We start from the raw sequence: 21,064 nt of genomic DNA, 5'->3' as shown, positions 1-21,064 counted from the left end.
TAAGTAAACGAATAAGTTTTGTTGAAGTATTTGACAAGTGGTTTGTTGTACTTTACCTTGGTGGTTTTATAGCCTAAATAAAAAGTGATCGCCCACGTTGGGACTTGAACCCAAGACCCTCAGATTAAAAGTCTGATGCTCTACCGACTGAGCTACGCGGGCTAAATGAATACATCAGAATAGACGTACGGGTGGACGTATATTTTTTGTTGATGTATTGGTATTGCATAAAAGTTGATTGAATGTCAGTGTTCTTCCACACATTACCAAAGGTTGAATGACTCAAGGAAAAGAGAATCTATATCCAGATTTCTGATTGTGTGTGGACTTGCGAGTTTAAGGGTTGATAGATTTACAATTTCTTTTTCGGTGTCAGTTAGGGTTATTTGAACAATATGCCCCACTTTATTTCACAGCATATATACTTGGCAGATGGTGTTTAAAACACAGTCAAACGACAGATCCTAACAGATGAGGGCAAAGGATGTCTTTGATGAAAGAATTAAAAAAAAAAGAGGATCAACCTCCGGCGGGACTCGAACCCGCAATCCCCGGCTTAGGAGGCCGATGCCTTATCCATTGGGCCACGGAGGCGGTTGGCGTTGATGTGTTTATGGTGACATTTAAGGGTGTGAACGAAAAGAACTTTGAAATTTGACCTTTAGTGTGCTGCAGTTGAAGGTTTTAGGTACCACAGATTGATTTGACATGTTCTTACTTGGGTAGGATAAGAGAATGATTTGCTCTATTACATGTAGTAGCGTTACGTGAATGTCATATGACATGTAACAGGACCCCAACCCATATAGACTTGCGTCGCAGAACTGTGGTTGACATAAAACGAAGAGATAACGGAATCAGGTACGCGATATGGTCGTACCTTTACAACGTGATTAATTGTTATCAAATTGTGAAGTATCAGTTGGAAGGATTTTGGGGTCATTGTAAAAAAGTTTGCCCCGGGTGAGGATCGAACTCACGACCTTCAGATCGCTCTTTCATGTGATTATGAGACTGACGCGCTACCTACTGCGCTACTGAGGCTCTCTGTATTTTATAATAGAGACTAGAGGTGGATCCTAGATGTGAAGAATTCTATCATGTACGTACCTCAAGTGAAAGAAATGTCACCTTTACATTGCATCAACTTCATACAGAAGTTTGATATTACTCACTGTAAATGACAGGTTATACAAAGCCAGTGATTAGTTATGTTTTTGCAACCGTGATTAACGTTCATACCAATATTCTAAAGGAAATTTAACCTTTTTTTGGACGGACACATCTCCGTGGCTTGTAATTGATGTAAGTGATGTGTTGAACAAGGTGTTTCATTTGACAGTTGTAGATGATTAAAGTTGTGTTTTTCAAAACAATCTCGTAGTACAGCAAGAGATCAAAAAGAGGTTTTACCATAAGGAAAGGTAGTGCAAAGGGTGAAGAAAAAGGTCTGGAGAATCCGGGTATCGATCCCGGTACCTCTCACATGCAAAGCGAGCGCTCTACCATCTGAGCTAATCCCCCTTGATTTCAAAAGGAGTTTGCAATGGGCAGTAAAGAGAGGGGAAAAATGATGAAAGGTATTTTACCCAATATTCAAGAAGAAAACGCTTAATTTCTGAGATTCGGTACATTTGTAAAACGTACCATATATAGTTTAAAAAGTGGCAATGTTTCAGCTCTGCAGTAGCCAAATTGTAAAGGTGGTCACATCGTTTCATAATTTGATAGTTGTGTTCGATTCTGATTGTAGAAAATTTAATTTTGACCGTTAATTTGGGGACGCGGTTACTTTCAAAAGCTACTATTACTAATACTGCTGCACTACATCTATTACTACAGTAAAACACGGTTATAGCGAACACACTTATAATGACTTGCCGCTTACAGCAAAGTGGTTTTCAATCTCCATGATTATATACAATGTTGTAAACTTGACGGATACAACAAATTTCGCTTATAACGAAGTAGAATCACCCTCCCCTGGCACTTCATCTTTAGCTTGTTAACTGTACTAAGGTACAAGTAAATATCAATTGTTTGCCAAAAAATGAAATTTGCAATTCATTTCACCGGTACTTATGTCGTGACGATAGATGTCAGCTATTCAGGAAAGGACTGAACTAAAAGAGTCGATTAATCAGTGGACTTTTCAAGCATTATGAATGAATTACTGTGATGTTTTATGTATACCATTTATTGTTATAGAAGAAATTGTTCAAATATGAATTATCAATGCTGCATTTTGTCCTCCTTGTATATTTTTTGTTTGAATGTATGTCGTTATTTCTGAACGTCTGTTTTGATAAGTAAACGAATGAGTTTTGTTGAACTATTTGACAAGTGGTTTGTTGTACTTTACCTTGGTGGTTTTATAGCCTAAATAAAAAGTGATCGCCCACGTTGGGACTCGAACCCAAGACCCTCAGATTAAAAGTCTGATGCTCTACCGACTGAGCTACGCGGGCTAAATGAATACATCAGAATAGACGTACGGGTGGACGTATATTTTTTGTTGATGTATTGGTATTGCATAAAAGTTGATTGAATGTCAGTGTTCTTCCACACATTACCAAAGGTTGAATGACTCAAGGAAAAGAGAATCTATATCCAGATTTCTGATTGTGTGTGGACTTGCGAGTTTAAGGGTTGATAGATTTACAATTTCTTTTTCGGTGTCAGTTAGGGTTATTTGAACAATATGCCCCACTTTATTTCACAGCATATATACTTGGCAGATGGTGTTTAAAACACAGTCAAACGACAGATCCTAACAGATGAGGGCAAAGGATGTCTTTGATGAAAGAATTAAAAAAAAAAGAGGATCAACCTCCGGCGGGACTCGAACCCGCAATCCCCGGCTTAGGAGGCCGATGCCTTATCCATTGGGCCACGGAGGCGGTTGGCATTGATGTGTTTATGGTGACATTTAAGGGTGTGAACGAAAAGAACTTTGAAATTTGACCTTTAGTGTGCTGCAGTTGAAGGTTTTAGGTACCACAGATTGATTTGACATGTTCTTACTTGGGTAGGATAAGAGAATGATTTGCTCTATTACATGTAGTAGCGTTACGTGAATGTCATATGACATGTAACAGGACCCCAACCCATATAGACTTGCGTCGCAGAACTGTGGTTGACATAAAACGAAGAGATAACGGAATCAGGTACGCGATATGGTCGTACCTTTACAACGTGATTAATTGTTATCAAATTGTGAAGTATCAGTTGGAAGGATTTTGGGGTCATTGTAAAAAAGTTTGCCCCGGGTGAGGATCGAACTCACGACCTTCAGATCGCTCTTTCATGTGATTATGAGACTGACGCGCTACCTACTGCGCTACCGAGGCTCTCTGTATTTTATAATAGAGACTAGAGGTGGATCCTAGATGTGAAGAATTCTATCATGTACGTACCTCAAGTGAAAGAAATGTCACCTTTACATTGCATCAACTTCATACAGAAGTTTGATATTACTCACTGTAACTGACAGGTTATACAAAGCCAGTGATTAGTTATGTTTTTGCAACCGTGATTAACGTTCATACCAATATTCTAAAGGAACTTTAACCTTTTTTTGGACGGACACATCTCCGTGGCTTGTAATTGATGTAAGTGATGTGTTGAACAAGGTGTTTCATTTGACCGTTGTAGATGATTAAAGTTGTGTTTTTCAAAACAATCTCGTAGTACAGCAAGAGATCAAAAAGAGGTTTTACCATAAGGAAAGGTAGTGCAAAGGGTGAAGAAAAAGGTCTGGAGAATCCGGGTATCGATCCCGGTACCTCTCACATGCAAAGCGAGCGCTCTACCACCTGAGCTAATCCCCCTTGATTTCAAAAGGAGTTTGCAATGGGCAGTAAAGAGAGGGGAAAAATGATGAAAGGTATTTTACCCAATATTCAAGAAGAAAACGCTTAATTTCTGAGATTCGGTACATTTGTAAAACGTACCATATATATTTTAAAAAGTGACAATGTTTCAGCTCTGCAGTAGCCAAATTGTAAAGGTGGTCACATCGTTTCATAATTTGATAGTTGTGTTCGATTCTGATTGTAGAAAATTTAATTTTGACCCATAATTTGGGGACGCGGTTACTTTCAAAAGCTACTATTACTAATACTGCTGCACTACATCTATTACTACAGTAAAACACGGTTATAGCGAACACACTTATAATGACTTGCCGCTTACAGCAAAGTGGTTTTCAATCTCCATGATTATATACTATGTTGTAAACTTGACGGATACAACAAATTTCGCTTATAACGAAGTAGAATCACCCTCCCCTGGCACTTCGTTATTTCTGAACGTCTGTTTTGATAAGTAAACGAATGAGTTTTGTTGATAAGAATTCCGCCAAACTATTTGACAAGTGGTGTGTTGTACTTTACCTTGGTGGTTTTATAGCCTAAATAAAAAGTGATCGCCCACGTTGGGACTCGAACCCAAGACCCTCAGATTAAAAGTCTGATGCTCTACCGACTGAGCTACGCGGGCTATATGAATACATCAGAATAGACGTACGGGTGGACGTATATTTTTTGTTGATGTATTGGTATTGCATAAAAGTTGATTGAATGTCAGTGTTCTTCCACACATTACCAAAGGTTGAATGACTCAAGGAAAAGAGAATCCATATCCAGATTTCTGATTGTGTGTGGACTTGCGAGTTTAAGGGTTGATAGATTTACAATTTCTTTTTCGGTGTCAGTTAGGGTTATTTGAACAATATGCCCGACTTTATTTCACAGCATATATACTTGGCAGATGGTGTTTAAAACACAGTCAAACGACTGATCCTAACAGATGAGGGCAAAGGATGTCTTTGATAAAAGAATTAAAAAAAAAAGAGGATCAACCTCCGACGGGACTCGAACCCGCAATCCCCGGCTTAGGAGGCCGATGCCTTATCCATTGGGCCACGGAGGCGGTTGGCATTGATGTGTTTATGGTGACATTTAAGGGTGTGAACGAAAAGAACTTTGAAATTTGACCTTTAGTGTGCTGCAGTTGAAGGTTTTAGGTACCACAGATTGATTTGACATGTTCTTACTTGGGTAGGATAAGAGAATTATTTGCTCTATTACATGTAGTAGCGTTACGTGAATGTCATATGACATGTAACAGGACCCCAACCCATATAGACTTGCGTCGCAGAACTGTGGTTGACAAAAAAACGAAGAGATAACGGAATCAGGTACGCGATTTGGTCGTACCTTTACAACGTGATTAATTGTTATCAAATTGTGAAGTATCAGTTGGAAGGATTTTGGGGTCATTGTAAAAAAGTTTGCCCCGGGTGAGGATCGAACTCACGACCTTCAGATCGCTCTTTTATGTGATTATGAGACTGACGCGCTACCTACTGCGCTAAGCCTTCGGGCAAATACCCGTTCTTAAAAAAAAACCGCCGAAACACTCTTTACTATATTACTATGTATATATACAATTATGTATCAAAGGAAAACAAAGAAAAAAATGTTGTGAATTTTGGTTTAGAGTGTCGGGTCCTAGTAAATTTCATGGACGAGTTTGGCTGATTGATGTCCTTTTTTTCACACCAACTCTGTAAAACCACCACACTCTGCACGTTGTGCTACAAAGACTGAGTCGACTCTCTCTTAAAAAATCAACAAAGGGCGGCGCCATGGAGGACGATTTTGAAATGCCATCCAACCAGGAGGCCCTCTCCAAGATTGATGAGTTAGATTTAACTATTCGACTCCCCGACATTGGTCCGACCCAGAACAGAGTAACGGAGAGTGGATTGTGTGAAGTAACCCAGGTCCTCAGGGACCGACTTGAGTTTTCCAAGAGACGTGAAGGCCTCATTCACGGAAGCGAGACCGGAAGGTGCCCATCTTGGTACGGGGTAAACACAAAGTGCTTTTTAAACCTGCCAAGCAGGCAGGGGGACGAAAAATTCTGAGGCTTTTGGAAAGAACTCACCGACGCCATTCAGAAGCGGGCTTCGCAGAAAGTCATAGACTTCCTCTCGAACCAAATCAAGGAGAGGGAAAACGAGGCGAACGGAGTTGGAACAGAAGCAATAAAGAAAATAGGATTTGCCACCCAGGAGGGCTCCTCTATCAGAAAGCAGCTGGATGGGGTTGTGCTGCAGCTGCATGAGGAAAGTGCAAAGGAACTCGAGGAATTCCGTAGACATCTCAACGCCATGCAGCGGGGCTCCCCATCTACTTCAAAATCAGCACCATTATCCAGAACCCCAGGAGAACCCCCGAACTTTCCCCGGAAGGACCGGAATTGCCATGACCGGAGGACCACAGGCCCGGCGTGTCGTCCTCAAGAGAGCGGAAGTTGCTTCAAGAGGCGATCCTGCCCCTATTAACAATCAAAAGTGAAATAACGATCAAACTTTTGGCAGTGAGTTCTGCAATGTGTTTCGGCGGATTTCTGTTTCATTTATAATATGGATTTTATATATTATACAGGTCATATCATAGTATTTAAACATGCTATTGTTTGTGCATTGCAGCTGTTTGGACTTTTATGACCCATTGACTTTTTCAAAGAATTGTTTCTTTGTTATTTTATATGAATACTGTTCCTCACATTATAATCTTAAATTTGTTTACATCTTGTTGCTTTTTACTTACACATTTGACCAGCGACTTGGTCACTCATTGGTTGATTTTATTAGCTTCAACTTGATTGAAAGGAGGCGTAGAGGCGTAGCTCCTCGCCGGAGCACGTTTTTCTGACATTGCTTCAAGTGAGATCTGTGCGATTAAGCACCACTCTATGCCAGTTGTTTGTTTGCTTTGCATTCTCAAATATCGTATGCATTTTGCCCTCTATTAATACGCTCAGACGTATTATAGACGTGGCTCTGATGATTTCCAATTGGCATTAATCAACCTATTAGTGTTGATTACTTACATGCCACATACCCTCTATAAATACGCTCGGACGTATTATAGGCGTGGTAATATAACTTAATCAATTGGTACTTACTAGCCTGCTTATCTCTATTATTACGCTCAGACGTTTAATAGACGTGGTATTTTATTTTTGATTATCGACAAATTAATGTTATCATCTAAGGTAATTAACTCAATCCTAAACCGTTACTCCCGCTCCCTACGATGGCACGACGCTTTAAACGACAGGATAAACAAAAGAAAAGTGCGTTTAGAGCATCTAATGCTTGTGCTCATAAACAACGCATCCACAAAGCAAGCGTAATAACTGCAAAAAAGTATGTTCTCAATTTATCTTCATATTCTCTCAAAGATAATGAATACATACTACTAGCCAAAGGACTTAAGTTCATCCCGTCACCACAAATGAGCAATGTCAAAAGGTTTCTCCTTAAGGACTTTGATAAGTTTGCAAGAAAACTTAGATGCAAATTCCTGTTTGATACCGGAGAAAATAGTAAACTTCATCCCTTCAAAACATCGACTGGTTACAAACCCGATCCGGTTTGTGGCGCACTTGAAAATTACATTGATAAAACTAAACTAGAAATATCATCTTTGCCGATAAAACAATTTCAGGATAATACGTCAACTTAAATCAAAGCACTATGTTGAAGTCGACAAACCCGATTTGTCACGTTTACATAATATCGTACAAGAAAAAGTATGGGATATGCATATTAGAGGAACATTGGACAAAGAAACATATCGTTATCTAAATGATAACGAGTCGTCCCTTAAATGCGCACATTTGTATCTGCTCCCTAAAATCCACAAGATCAAAGATAATATCTTGACTGCCCTCACGAATGGCACTTGCAGCCTCAGACAGTTACCACCTGGGCGACCAATTATCTCGCAATGCGATACACCAACACATAGAATTGGTGCTTACTGTGATTACTTTCTAATCCCAATAGTTAAAAAACAATCGACCTACATAAAGGATACAACTGACTTTATCAATAAAATAGAAACTTTACGCTTACCTACGCAGATTTTACTGATAACTTATGATGTAACAAGTATGTATACTAACATGGAGATCGATGAATTATTAAGCGCAGTTGAAGAAGCCTACAAAAATAACCAAAGAGACGTATCAGATTTACCCTATCCCGATGTCTCAGATCTCCTCTTTCTTGTAAAATGCATACTCGAAAATAATTATTTTGAGTTTAATGGAAAATATTACAAGCAAATCATCGGATGTGCAATGGGTTCAACAGTTTCACCGGAGGTATCTGATATTAGAATGTTCCAGATAACCCAATCAATCATGGCCCAGTTTCAATATGCTTATAAAGTCTTGTTTCACGGCAGATTTAGAGATGATGGTTTCATCATTTTTAATGGGTCTAAGACTGAGATTCTTGAGTTCTTTGAACTTGGCAATCGATGCCACCCGCATTTAAAATTCACTTTTGAAATCTCTGTTGATTCAGTGAACTTTTTAGACACAACAGTGTATAAAGGAAAACAATTCCAAGAACTCAACAAACTAGATATCAAATCATACATAAAACCAACAAACAATTTTCAGTATCTACACAGAGAAAGCTCTCACAACCAAGCGGTATTCAAAGGTTTTATTAAGGGTGAATGTATAAGACATGTGAGAAATACCAATGACATTTCAGCTCTCAATGAAATTCTACAAGACTTTAAGAAACACCTGTCAAAGAGAGGCTACTCTGATACAGAAATAGACCCTGTTATTACAAGCATTACTGGAGCAGACAGAAATGAGATCCTGAATAAAAGTAACAACAAATCGAAACTCCAAAATAAATTAGTTATGGTCACCAAATATAATCCGAGAATCAAAGGATTAAAAACGCGCATCTTAAAATATTGGAACGAAATGAAAACAGACACGAGATGCAAAGAAATCTTTACATCGGAACCAATTATAGCCTATAGCAAGGACAAAAGCATAGGCGATATGATCATTAGGACACGTTTACCACAAGAGTACATTGCTAAGGTGGACCCCTGAAGAGGCGGGCCTTCGGGCAAATACCCGTTCTTATAAAAAAAAAACCGCCGAAACACTCTTTACTATATTACTATGTATATATACAATTATGTATCAAAGGAAAACAAAGAAAAAAATGTCGTGAATTTTGGTTTAGAGTGTCGGGTCCTAGTAAATTTCATGGACGAGTTTGGCTGATTGATGTCCTTTTTTTCACACCAAAAACATGTTCATACCCTATCATATTCTTTATTTCATTGACAGTATGTCAAAAAAGGTTTAAATTCCTGATTTAAAAAATTGAAAGGCATACCCTTCTTATGGCAGTTGGAACAGCTAAGATATTCAGCTGCTATATTGTAGACAGAATCTACATCCACAACACGCCTGGTTTTCTGATGGACGCCTGCATTTGTCAACGTTCCGTTACAACCACTATGGGGGCAGTGAAACTGCGTATGGAACAAGTGGCGTGGCATCCAAAGAAAGAAACGATGTCCAAAGTATCGGTCCGGCTTGTTCAAGACAGCTCGGGACAGACTTGGCTGGGGTGGATCGTACCATAGCTTTGACACACGGCTGAAATCAAATTCAGGACCTCGCTTCCCAGCATGAAAGAAGGTCTCCGATATCCACTGATGGTCAACTTCAGGAAGCGTCTTTTTCCAGCCAGAAGGAAGTGCTAGGCTATCCAACTCCGGTGCTGGAACAAAATCATTTAACATGCAATTACATTCATACCAATGTTCACATGTCATATCTTCGGATAAGAACTTTTAGATATTAAAGTGTAAAATACACATTCAAAGTTTTAGATATTTTTGTAATTGTATTTTTACCACATTAAAGTAATTTGGCTAACCTGTGGATGAACTTGACTCTTGCTACTGATTTCTTCCAACCATGGCAGTTGAAGTACTACTAGTCGGCCTGGAGGAAACGGAATCTTCTAAAATAAAATGTTAATCCATATTTGATATTCAAGTGTTATAAAATGTTGCTGCAGACAGGAAATTAAATATTTTTGTTTCTTATTAGAATATGTATTTTGGTATTAAAATATTACCAGATGTAGAAGTAGATGTAGATGATTTCCTCCCAACAGCCGATGCAAGATTTGGCGTAGGCTTTGGGAGTCCTGTTGTTATGTAATTTACAACATGACTTAATATTCAACATGTAAGAATTTTAAACAATTTACAATAATAGCCATATTATAAGCACGATTTCGTATAAGAAACAAAAACAATGCTTAGATGAATACACATTTTCTCTCGTTGTAATTAGAAAAATAGAATAAAAATAAAATGAAAATCTGATACATTTCCATAAAGTAATGATACACTATATACAGAAATGATTACATTTTGATGTTACATGTATGAAGGATTACATTGTGATTATGATTGATTTCACAAGTGCAAAACAAATGTAAAAGGAGACAGACACCACATATAGCCACTCTATATTTACTCGCCATAACCACACAGTACAACAAGCCCAATTGGTAATATATAACAGACAAATTACCCTTATATACTTACTGATGAAGACCAGTATGTAGGAAGATTCTGTTATTCGAAGATAAATTTTAATATCAAAACTATTATAACAAACATAACAAACCCTATATTTTAATACACTATTGTTTGAAAAATTCAAATTGCTTTTTAAATGTTGACAGACAAAATAAATAGCCTCTCATTTTTTAGCAGATTTTCTGAAAGAGTAAGACATGTAATTGACATGTAGTCCTCACCTTTGCCAGCTTTGCCTTCCACTTCCTCTAAGCATGCTATCAGTTCAGAGTCATCAACATGAACATCAAGGGTTCTGGTCTCTGAACTTGGCTTCTGATTCCCTAAAATGCAAGTAATAATTAGCTTCAATATGAAGTATCAAAAACTTAATACATGTATTTCAGTCCTAAGGATTAAACATGTTAAACATATCTTATTTTAATATTCGAACGTACCAGGTGTCCTTCTCTGTTTTTCTTCTCTTTTCATCCTCACTAATTCCTTGCTCTCTTCAAATAGATAGACATATCTTCGGAGGGCCATCTTGTTAAGCCATCTATTGCCAACACTCTGGGTCTCTCCGGAAGTTTCATCCCTGGCAATCAAAAACGCAACCCACCCCGGAGCATTTTCAAGCAGCCATTTGAAAGTCATTCCTCTGAAATAAAACAAGATTTTCTCAATAAAAACCATAAAAAAGAATTCTTCTAATTTGAATAAATTAAGATGATGATTGATTGTTTATGAAATTATCACAAAAAGTTAAAGAACAGAAACTAACATTTATTTCTATCTTAATGAAATTAATTATTGTTCGGTATTACCGGTACATGCACTTTAATTGACTTAATATTGTCACAATAGAATGCCAATTACCGAAACTGTCCAAACTGGATTGTATGTTGTCCGAGCAGATGCTTTACATTCTTAACATCTCCCCCCAAGGCGTTTACGGATCGCTCTGCCTGGGTCTTTATCCGGATGACACTCTCGGATTCTGCTCGGTTCTGTTCCCTGTGTTCCGTTTTCACGGCTCTCGCAGCAGCACTGTCACTGAGGGACAAAATTCCTGAGGGCAATCGTTGGAATGTGGGCACTAAGGAACTCATGACACTGAAAAATAATCATTGTTATTTTATCAAATTTATCTTGTTCTAAAATGATGACCGGAAACACATGAATGTACCTAAGATGGAGATAAACAAAATGCTTCCGGAAAAATTTTCCTTATGTGACTTCAAAATAAATTTTGAAACATTCAATAAAAAATCTAAAAAGCTCTGAATAAAAGGAATTGTATTTTAAATACTTATGTTTCAAATAAGTACCCGGTATAAATTTAAGTAAAACCAAAATATTTTTTCGGTGTCCTTAAATGTCATCTTACATCATAGCAGATACAGTATTATAGAAAGATGATAGAGTAATAACAACACTTGTCTTGAAAATCTAACTAATTACTTCATTATAATTTCATTATAAAAAAATTCAAACAATTTACTTGTCAATGAATTTATTGCTTCAAAATTATTCATATAGGCCTACATGATTAATTTAAAAACATTAAGTCCATTTAATAATGTTTTGAGAAAAAGTTAAAATGAATTATGATTTTTAATATAAATATGATATATACTGGTAGATATATTTTGTAACGGTGATCCAAAGATTAATACACACAAATGATATGTATAAATCAAACTATAAAATACATGAAATTCCGATTAATACTTACGGAAAATAAGTTGTTATAAAAATCCAGAAAATTAAACAATGCAAAAGTGCATGCAGGTATCAAATGGTGATTTGCGGTAAAGCGTCTCTTCATACAGCGATGGGAGAAAAGTGAACAGTTCCTAAGAAACAAATATCATATAGATTCAAACCCTGACACCTGACATCCAGGTATATACTTGTAAACACACATGGCCTACCCCACACTGTCAACCTGCCTAGCAAATTCTGCACAGGTACATAGGTATACTGACTTTATTAACAGGTACACTGATAATGATGAATTAACAATGGGATGTCAGAGTACCCCATCAGTTGCACCTTTCACACATGGCCAGTCTCATACTGTGACAAACTAAATGTGATGCAGTATTTGGACAATGATCAAAGGTGGAACACATGTCAACACCCCCACCCCCCACAACTCATTTCTGTAACTACTTACTGTGGATAATGAATTCAACCATCAATTAATTCAACAACAAAATGTTATTCTATGCCTAACATCTGCATTTTTAACTTAAATCACTTAAAACATGTTTTACCGGTGTTGATATATTTTTTATTATTTCCAGTACATTTTCCAATTCTTTGACATAATCAATTAAATATCTCAAGAAAACATGCAACCTTACCTGAGATAAGCAAATTAATTCCCTTATACTTTGCATAAACTAAATCAAAATATCTAGGGCATCTGTAACACAATGGCGACCATTAAAGATACTATTTTGGAAGCTGATAAATAACAAATTCTGATTGGTCAAAAACCTCAATTTGAGGTTCGGACGCTGCCTGAATTTGTGGTTGAAGTGCCTGTGATTGGATATCCAAACCACAAATTTTGTGGTTGAATTGCATGTGATTGGATATCCAAACCACGACTCATGAGTGAATCTTAGAGCTACCGAGGCTCTCTCTTATTTATAATTGAGAATAGAGGTGGAACCTGGATGTAAAATTCTATCATGTACATATCTCAAGTGAAAGAAATGCCATCTTTACATTGCATCAATTTCACACAGAAGCTTCATATTCCTGGAAATGACAGGTTGTACAAAGCTAGTGATTAGTTATGGTATGTGCAACCGTGATTAACGTTCATACCAATATTTTAACGGAACTTTAACCTTTTTTTTTACTGACCATCGCCATGGCATGTAAATGATGTTAGTGGTGTGTTGAACAAGGTGTTTCATTTGACAGTTGTAGATGATTAAAGTTGTGTTTTTCAAAATAATCTCGTAGCAAAGCAAGAGATCAAAGGTGGATTTTAACAAGAAGAAAGGTAGTGCATGGTGTGCCGAAAAAAGGTCTGGAGAATCCGTATATCGATTCCGGTACGTCTCACATGCAAAGCGATCGCTCTACCATCTGAGCTAATCCCCTTTGTTTTCAAAATGAGTTTGCAGTGGTCATTAAGGAGAGGGTAGAAATGATGACAGATATTCAAGAAAGTGAACGATGAATTGATGTGATTCGGAATATTTGTAAAACGTGCCATATATATTTTAAAAGGTGACAATGTTTAAGGTCTGCAGTAGCCAAATCGTAATGATGCTCACTTCGTTGCACAATTGGCTAGTTGTGTTCGAATCTGATTGTAGAGACTATAAGTCGACGAAAAATTAGCCTGTACTAAAAATAAATTGTGAATTTCACAGTTCTCTAAAACTACTGAGTTATGAAACATGTTAAATTTTCTTGATGAAAACATTCCGCCACAAATATTGCCTTGTAAAAAAAACCCTGTAAAGTTCATTTTTCCTTTTACATTTAATTTTATTTAATATAGTTTTAAAGGCGTTGTTTAATATAAATATACGAGTAGAGTTATTATTTTTTCGATGAGAGGTGATCCAAAATGGCCACGCAATAACAGAGGAACGAGCATCTTTAACCTGCTCTCACCTACTCCAGATATGACTAGAACAATTTATATAGTTCACTTGTTTTCACCTGAAGAAAACTTTAGCATCGGAGAAGTCTACTTTTTTTTGTCAAATTCAAGCAAAACCAAAACATCTGCCCCACTTCATTTCACAGCATACATACTTGGCAGATGGTGTTTAAAACACAGTCAAACCATTCGTCCTAGATTTTGTGAAAGACCACTCGCAGAAACAAAACAATACATTTTGCATGTATATTTTGTTGTTGTTGTAATAAAAACAGGAAAAACACAAAGAGTTTTATTCCTTATTATAATAATGGATAGTACTTTAAAAAAGTTCTTGATTGATAAAAATATAATTGGGTTACAGAGTGTTACCAAACCTATAGAGGATGAACTGTTTATGTATTTTAAACTAATATGTATTCTTTTTTATGCTGACGATTTACAAAATGCTCTGAACCAGTGTCATTTATACTGTGAGCAATGGAAGTTAACGGTTAATATAAATAAGACAAAAATATTGGTATTTTCTAAAGGTCCAATGATAAAAAGGAATTTTACGTTAGAAATGTTATAATTGAATATGTGAGAGTTGTTTTTTCACGTTCAGGGTCTTTCAGAAAAGCAAAAACACATCCATGTGAACAGGCACAGAAGGCTATGTATGGGGTCATCAGGAAAATAAGGCAATTTAATTTACCTGTCGATTGTCAGTTAGACCTTTTCGATAAAGTAGTAATGCCGGTATTATTATACGGATGTGAAGTATGGGGCTTTGAAAACATAGAAATTATAGAACGTATTCATTTGAAATTTTTGAAAAATATACTGAATTTAAAAAGCTGTACCCCATCATACATGGTTAATGGAGAAACCGGAAGGTTTCCGTTATTTGTTAATATATATACTAGAATGGTTTCATACTGGGCAAAATTGTTCACCGGGCCAGAAAATAAAATTGTTCAAATACTTTACAAATACTTATTGAGTCAATGTAATAATGACTTTTTTAAAAACCCATGGATTGATTGTATACATTTTATTTTTGATAACGGTGGTTTTTCAAACATTTGGAATGAACAATGTACTGTAAATGTTAATTGGATTACAAATGCTGTCAAGCAAAGGCTTAAAGACCAGTTTGTGCAGAGATGGTCGGCTGATATTGCAAATTCTTCAAAAGGTCATATATATAAAACTTTCTACTTTACTTTTGGATATGAAAAATATTTGAGTATTCTACCATCAAAACTTTGAAAAATACTTGTTAAATTCCGTACGTCGAATCGCCGACTTCCTGTAGAAACTGGTAGATGGTTAGGCATTCCTCTAGATGAAAGATGTTGCACATTATGTAATAACAATCAAATAGCTGGTGAAATGCACTTTATATTAGAATGTAATGCTCTTTCATGTATTAGACAAAAATACTTGGAACCTAGATTTTGTGACAGACCAAACACTTAAATTTTCAGAATTATTGTCTATTTTAAAACTTTAAAATCTCAAAAACCTCTGTTTATTTATAAATGAAATTTTTGAATCAGTCTGTCCTCCTTGAACATTTGTACTTTTTTCTCATATTTTTTTCTCCAATTTATACTGTACATGTACCTCTGACTCTATACCTACATTTGTAAATATTTATATATATATGTACCTCATGTACCGTCATGTTGACGGTTTGAGTGAAATTAATTGAATTGAACTTTATAAGCATTGATTTTTAAGGAGCCTAATGATACCCTTGGTAATGAAAGGTAGATGAAGCTCCCTTCCGTGGTACATAATATATGTAATATCAGCATCTTGCATTGCATTTCTGTAAATAGATATGTGACTGATATACATCTATTAAGTTTAATTACCTATCAGTTATTTAAATGACTAAAATGTAAGCTATTTTTTACAACTGTAAACTAAATTAAACCAATATCTTGATCATGAAACATAAACTAAATCAATGCAAGACACTTAATTCTGCAAAACTTTTAATGTAGTAAGGTGGAAGGTAAAGTTCTTTTTTTGTAATGAAATGAATGAATTCCGAAGATGGATGTTAAGATGTAAAGAACATCTTTTCACATTATATAGGGATTATGCATTCACAGTTCAGTTTTCACCAGAATAATAATGGCAGACTTATTTGGCTACTTCCAAATAAAGATGTGGTAATAGTGTACAAACCATACCAAAACCTGCAGGTAATTTTAATATAGTAATTTATTTATTATTTATTCATTTCTTTCTTTTATTTACTTATTTGTAATTTATCATATTATTTATTTATTGATGTTGCCCTCTTTTGGCTCTCTGCAAACCATTTACTAGTATGGTGAGAATAATCTTTTTTAGGTTACTACCCCTTGATAAGGCCATTGCAAGTTTTTTCTTTGTTTAGCGTCCACCCAATCTTTCTGTCAGGAAAAAAACACAAACCTTAGAAAAAAACCCACAACTTTAAAGGTTCAACAAAATAAAATTTGTTATATATTTTGAAGTATTTTCTTCACTTTGTAACAAAAATAACAAATACTTATTACCCTCAGCGTTAGTAACGCACTTAGCAACGGGTAACATTAAAAAATGTTACATGCGCGAAAATTATGCGCGTACGGTTCGCTGTAGAATTCACGTTATTCCTATATAAAAGCAGTAAAATTTTCTTAAAAATTAAGACATTCAGTATAACAAAATAAATAGTGCCTGTTTGGGAGGATAACAGTTGAAATTGACACCCCTCGAAAACAATTGTCGAGGGGTGTTACCCTCCCAAACAGGCACTATTTATATAATGAGACATGCATTATGATTGATCTGCTAATCTGGATAAGAGGATGAATGCTGTTCTTGATGATGATTCTTATGATTAATTACTGATGAATGAAATAGATATACATCAGAAACTACATGTATTAACACTTGTTAATCAAAGATTATCGCTTCAAATTGTTCTTCAAATTTGTTGTTGCTATTGAATGGTTCTTCGATATTGATTAGGTATTTAAATATGTTTTTCTTTGGCTTTTAATTTAAGATTTTGAGATACACTGCAGGTAAGTTTTTAATTATGAACAAAATCAATGTTCGCTATTGCTTAATTGTAAACTATATGTGTATTTTAGAAATTGAATTTGTTCACTAAAAACTGAGCTACTCCGATACAAAATAAGAGATATATTTTTCAAATATTAAACTATTTTTATCACATGACTTTAGAGCCTTAAAACCCATACACTATAGTGAGAAAACCATAAATTATAATTTAAAAAGCTGAACTTTAGAGATACATGGCAAAGTTTACATATCATTAACCCTATTTGTCATATAAGTAAATTTTAAGGTGTTGCAATGGTAGCCGAAATAATTGTTTTCAATAAGTTAAACGTCAATAAATGTAGTTTATGGTCCGTGAACCATTGTCTGCAATCAGTTAAGGTTTAACTTATATAAGAGTTATCGTTCTTTCCTTAAACTTACAGTAAAACAGGGCTTATCCAAATTTAATAAATCTTGTTGTCTTCATTTCTGAGCCTTTTGTATTGAAATTATCATAGGAATTAAGATAATGTAAAGCATTTACTAAATGTGCAATATTGAATTGAAGCTATGTTTTAGATAAATATATCGAATACAAATCGGTATGTAGATATATTATTTAATTTGAGGCCTGTTATGGCAAAGAACTGTGTAATTTTTCTCCTTTTTTCCTATAGAACTTAATTAGCCATGCATCGTACATAAAACATCACAGTAAGATTTCAATTATAAAGTTGCTGATTTACTAGTTCTGATTTTAAAGGATATAGTTATGCAACAGTCTGGTATTACTTATATATTTTTTTATATTATATCGGATTGTGTTTTTTTTTTTTCCATGATAACACTTGACTTACAGAATTGCTTTGACAAGATGTTTATTTCTTGATATCTTAGGTTATATAAAAAATAATTTTAAATGGAATTCTTGGAGGCATTGTCTCCTACATTATTAGTATTAGTTATTATTAAACATTTCACAGTTAAATTTATCACTAAAAATACATTTCAAATGCCAGAAAAAAAAAGAAATTGTTTATGAAAAACATTTTAAATTTTTTATCAATGTTATGCATGCATTTTGCATATTTTTTATCAGACTATCCGCATGTTTTGAATTTGTTTAAATGACTTGCTTTCTTTGTATCAAACCAAAGGGTACTTTACTGGTAAAATCCAAAATATTTATAACTTAATGTTCTATTGGAAACTTTAATAACTAAAGGACCACACGTGCATATATATTTTTGCAAAATTGAAAGGTTGGCTCATTGGACGGGTAGATTAATTCTATGGGTCCAAGACCAGTGGTATAGCTATAGAGTCCATTGAAGCGTGTTTACAAATTTTTTTGGACCTCAATTTTTTAAACATTGATATTTTTTGAATTGTAAATACTGACTGCGTTTGTGTCGGAAACTTTTCCTGAGGTACACCAAACTTGTTCTGATAGTTATACACTTTCGAATGAATTATTACTGATTGAGTCTTAAGTTTAAGATCTAGATCCATATGGTACAAATTAACAAAATTGCGTTTCATTACATTGCTTTTTCAGATCACAGCTTGGATAAAGTGAAAATTAATTGCCTCAGTTATTAATTGCCTGTTTTAAAACAGGCAATAAATACGTTTGCATCACAAGATAACCGTGAAATACAACATGTTTTCCCTTATCAAACAAATACAAGTATAAAATTGATTCAGAAATACAGTACTGCCGACAAATATGATAGACCCACATAGAACTTTTTTATTTTTTGAGATTTACTTTCTTAATTCTAGAATGGTATCTGTTGGTGTGTGTTTTGTTTTACATTTTCTTTGATTTCTTGTTCCCTGATATTTGATTGTTGAAAAATCATACACAAAAGACATAAAATAGGACAAATATCCCAAAATTATCAACGCTGACCGTGATTTTTTTATTTATTAAAGCTTTTTATGTAATATCGATAACAAATTCATGACTGAGGGATTCAGACTAATATATACCAGATCAATACGGCCGTTGCAATTGAAATATGTGTTCAGCTTCGGAGGGACTGCGACCGCTTACAATTATTTTGACTATATCTACATGTACGCCACTGCTGGCATTGCCGAGATTAAATTCGTAAAACGTAGAAATAGTACGCATTTCAGGGGGTTCTTTTAAGGTCTGAAACGTTTCAAAGTAAGCTACAAAAGTGATGATCTATTCATCTAGTCAAAACCGAGTAACCCATCACTGCCAGAAGGCGGTATACGTTGTCAATACATTTCGCACAGTTTGTCAGCTGTGTAAGAAGTGTAGAGTTCTTTGTCGATTCAGTTACCCCGATAAACCCAAGATAGCCTTTAAGATGTTATATACCAGCCCTCTAGGTTATATCTTCATTGTCCAGTCCATTTAAATGATCAACCCTCTCCATTTCAGTTATTGCACCCGATAAATCTTATCATGTCTATCGCATTTAGACGCTTTCTTTTTAATAAAGAAATTAATGGACTCTAAACACTTCAGTGACTAAGAATTTGCAAATGCCTATCTGATTAATCCTGACCATCGCCTTTCTTATATTAATGTCCTCTATTGGAGATGATTTTGTTCATTTGATTACAATATTTTTTTTAAAGTTGTCTCTTTCTTTGAAACCCCAAAAATTCGACTTATTTTTCTTGTCATTGTTGTAATTTACCATCTGCAAAAACCTGCAGAAGCATCCCGGACTATGCTTTACGCTACAAACAGAACTTTTCTGTCTAACGGTCAAACCTATGATATTGTATCACTGCGCGCAGGGACTTATTAAAAAGGGCAACACCTAGAGTAGCACAGCAGATAAAACCATCATAATTGTAAAATGTCACAAAATCAGGGCAAACGTTTATCTATGTAATTGGTCGAGACGGGGTGCTTATTGTTTTGTCGCAATAAATTAATGTGAAAACGTAAAAACTAATTTCCACTTAATTAAAACATGCACAATTAATTTTTTCGAAGAATTTCTATAACACAATTTTCCGGTTTTTTCTCGGAAATGCTATATGTGATCTACATTGCAACTTTATATTTTAATTATTTATTACCAACTTTATTCTTTATTCAATTTCACTACTCTTGATGAAACCAGTTTTTTTTTGTAATCAAATGAGTGAAGTATATCAAAAATTAATCAAATGCGTCATACGCACATTAACTTTATTTTATTGATTGTCTCTGCCAGGAAATGATTAACCATTTATTTATGATAATAAATGAGCTGACCATTTTTAATGAAAGTATAACTATAAAATTCTTTTACCTTTGATAATTGAGAAGTCGATAAATCTAACGATAAAACACCATAGGAATTGGATAGTACACTTCAAATTTAATGACAAAAGAAGTTAACTGGGAAATACATTGGGTCAAATTACATCATTGCTTTCATTTGCATCATTTTTAATAAAAAGGCATTAAGATGTCTATAAAAATTTAATAAGGTTTCTTGCGTTAATAATTCCCAAGTCTACCCCCTATTTTGTTTGTTTAGTCAATATGCTGAATCTGTCCACTAATTTATCTGACTATGGCTGTGGCAAGAAGCTCCCCAAGGCTGCATGGAAGACTCAGATAACAATCGGACTATCTGTATCTCCACACTCAAAAGGCTTCGGCCCTTGTGTCCCCAAGATACATTAGCAACACAGTTTGCGACCAAATATTATTATTTGTCCAGAAATCTGAAATTAAGTGAGATTAAATTCCGTCGATCTTTTCTTAATCTAAACAAAACCGAAGAAAGTCACTCTAAATTCGATCACCGCCTCCCTCTCATAGTCTTCGTCTGTTTTCATAGGCCAGGAAGAAAAACAAGTGATAGTTTTATTAGGAAATTTGTATTGAGGATGGCATTCGGAGCAGAAAATAAATAAAGCACTTTCCAGACGTTGATCCATTTACATGTGGATGGTGTTGTGCGGTGCT

General features: G+C 35.2%; 1 protein-coding gene and 10 non-coding genes across 11 annotated transcripts; all 11 read right to left on the bottom strand.

Moving 5' to 3' along the window:
* Positions 1 to 89: 89 nt before the first annotated feature.
* Positions 90 to 162, bottom strand: Trnak-uuu (transfer RNA lysine (anticodon UUU)). Its single transcript has one exon. It is a non-coding gene; the product is annotated as a tRNA-Lys (tRNA).
* A 359-nt stretch (positions 163 to 521) lies between these two features.
* Positions 522 to 594, bottom strand: Trnar-ccu (transfer RNA arginine (anticodon CCU)). The gene has a single exon. It is a non-coding gene; the product is annotated as a tRNA-Arg (tRNA).
* Positions 595 to 955: 361 nt separating this feature from the next.
* Positions 956 to 1,044, bottom strand: Trnam-cau (transfer RNA methionine (anticodon CAU)). Its single transcript is given in 2 exon segments — positions 956 to 991; positions 1,008 to 1,044. It is a non-coding gene; the product is annotated as a tRNA-Met (tRNA).
* A 407-nt stretch (positions 1,045 to 1,451) lies between these two features.
* Trnaa-ugc (transfer RNA alanine (anticodon UGC)) lies at positions 1,452 to 1,524 on the bottom strand. Its single transcript has one exon. It is a non-coding gene; the product is annotated as a tRNA-Ala (tRNA).
* An 871-nt stretch (positions 1,525 to 2,395) lies between these two features.
* Positions 2,396 to 2,468, bottom strand: Trnak-uuu (transfer RNA lysine (anticodon UUU)). The gene has a single exon. It is a non-coding gene; the product is annotated as a tRNA-Lys (tRNA).
* A 359-nt stretch (positions 2,469 to 2,827) lies between these two features.
* On the bottom strand, positions 2,828 to 2,900 carry Trnar-ccu (transfer RNA arginine (anticodon CCU)). The gene has a single exon. It is a non-coding gene; the product is annotated as a tRNA-Arg (tRNA).
* A 361-nt stretch (positions 2,901 to 3,261) lies between these two features.
* Trnam-cau (transfer RNA methionine (anticodon CAU)) lies at positions 3,262 to 3,350 on the bottom strand. The gene is given in 2 exon segments: positions 3,262 to 3,297; positions 3,314 to 3,350. It is a non-coding gene; the product is annotated as a tRNA-Met (tRNA).
* Positions 3,351 to 3,757: 407 nt separating this feature from the next.
* Trnaa-ugc (transfer RNA alanine (anticodon UGC)) lies at positions 3,758 to 3,830 on the bottom strand. The gene has a single exon. It is a non-coding gene; the product is annotated as a tRNA-Ala (tRNA).
* Positions 3,831 to 4,427: 597 nt separating this feature from the next.
* Trnak-uuu (transfer RNA lysine (anticodon UUU)) lies at positions 4,428 to 4,500 on the bottom strand. The gene has a single exon. It is a non-coding gene; the product is annotated as a tRNA-Lys (tRNA).
* Positions 4,501 to 4,859: 359 nt separating this feature from the next.
* Positions 4,860 to 4,932, bottom strand: Trnar-ccu (transfer RNA arginine (anticodon CCU)). Its single transcript has one exon. It is a non-coding gene; the product is annotated as a tRNA-Arg (tRNA).
* Positions 4,933 to 9,984: 5,052 nt separating this feature from the next.
* Positions 9,985 to 11,601, bottom strand: LOC128176904 (uncharacterized). The gene is made up of 5 exons (XM_052843427.1): positions 11,319 to 11,601; positions 10,898 to 11,100; positions 10,682 to 10,783; positions 10,463 to 10,493; positions 9,985 to 10,060 (listed from the first exon to the last, which is right to left on the bottom strand). Exons 1-5 carry the CDS (start codon positions 11,549 to 11,551, stop codon positions 9,985 to 9,987), a joined length of 645 nt encoding a protein of 214 aa, XP_052699387.1. The 5' UTR covers positions 11,552 to 11,601.
* Between the last annotated feature and the right edge of the window lie 9,463 nt (positions 11,602 to 21,064).

This window comes from Crassostrea angulata, chromosome 3 (genome assembly GCF_025612915.1).
Source record: "Crassostrea angulata isolate pt1a10 chromosome 3, ASM2561291v2, whole genome shotgun sequence".
Taxonomy (NCBI): Eukaryota; Metazoa; Mollusca; class Bivalvia; order Ostreida; family Ostreidae; genus Magallana; species Magallana angulata.
This window is presented reverse-complemented; position numbering and strand designations above follow the sequence as displayed.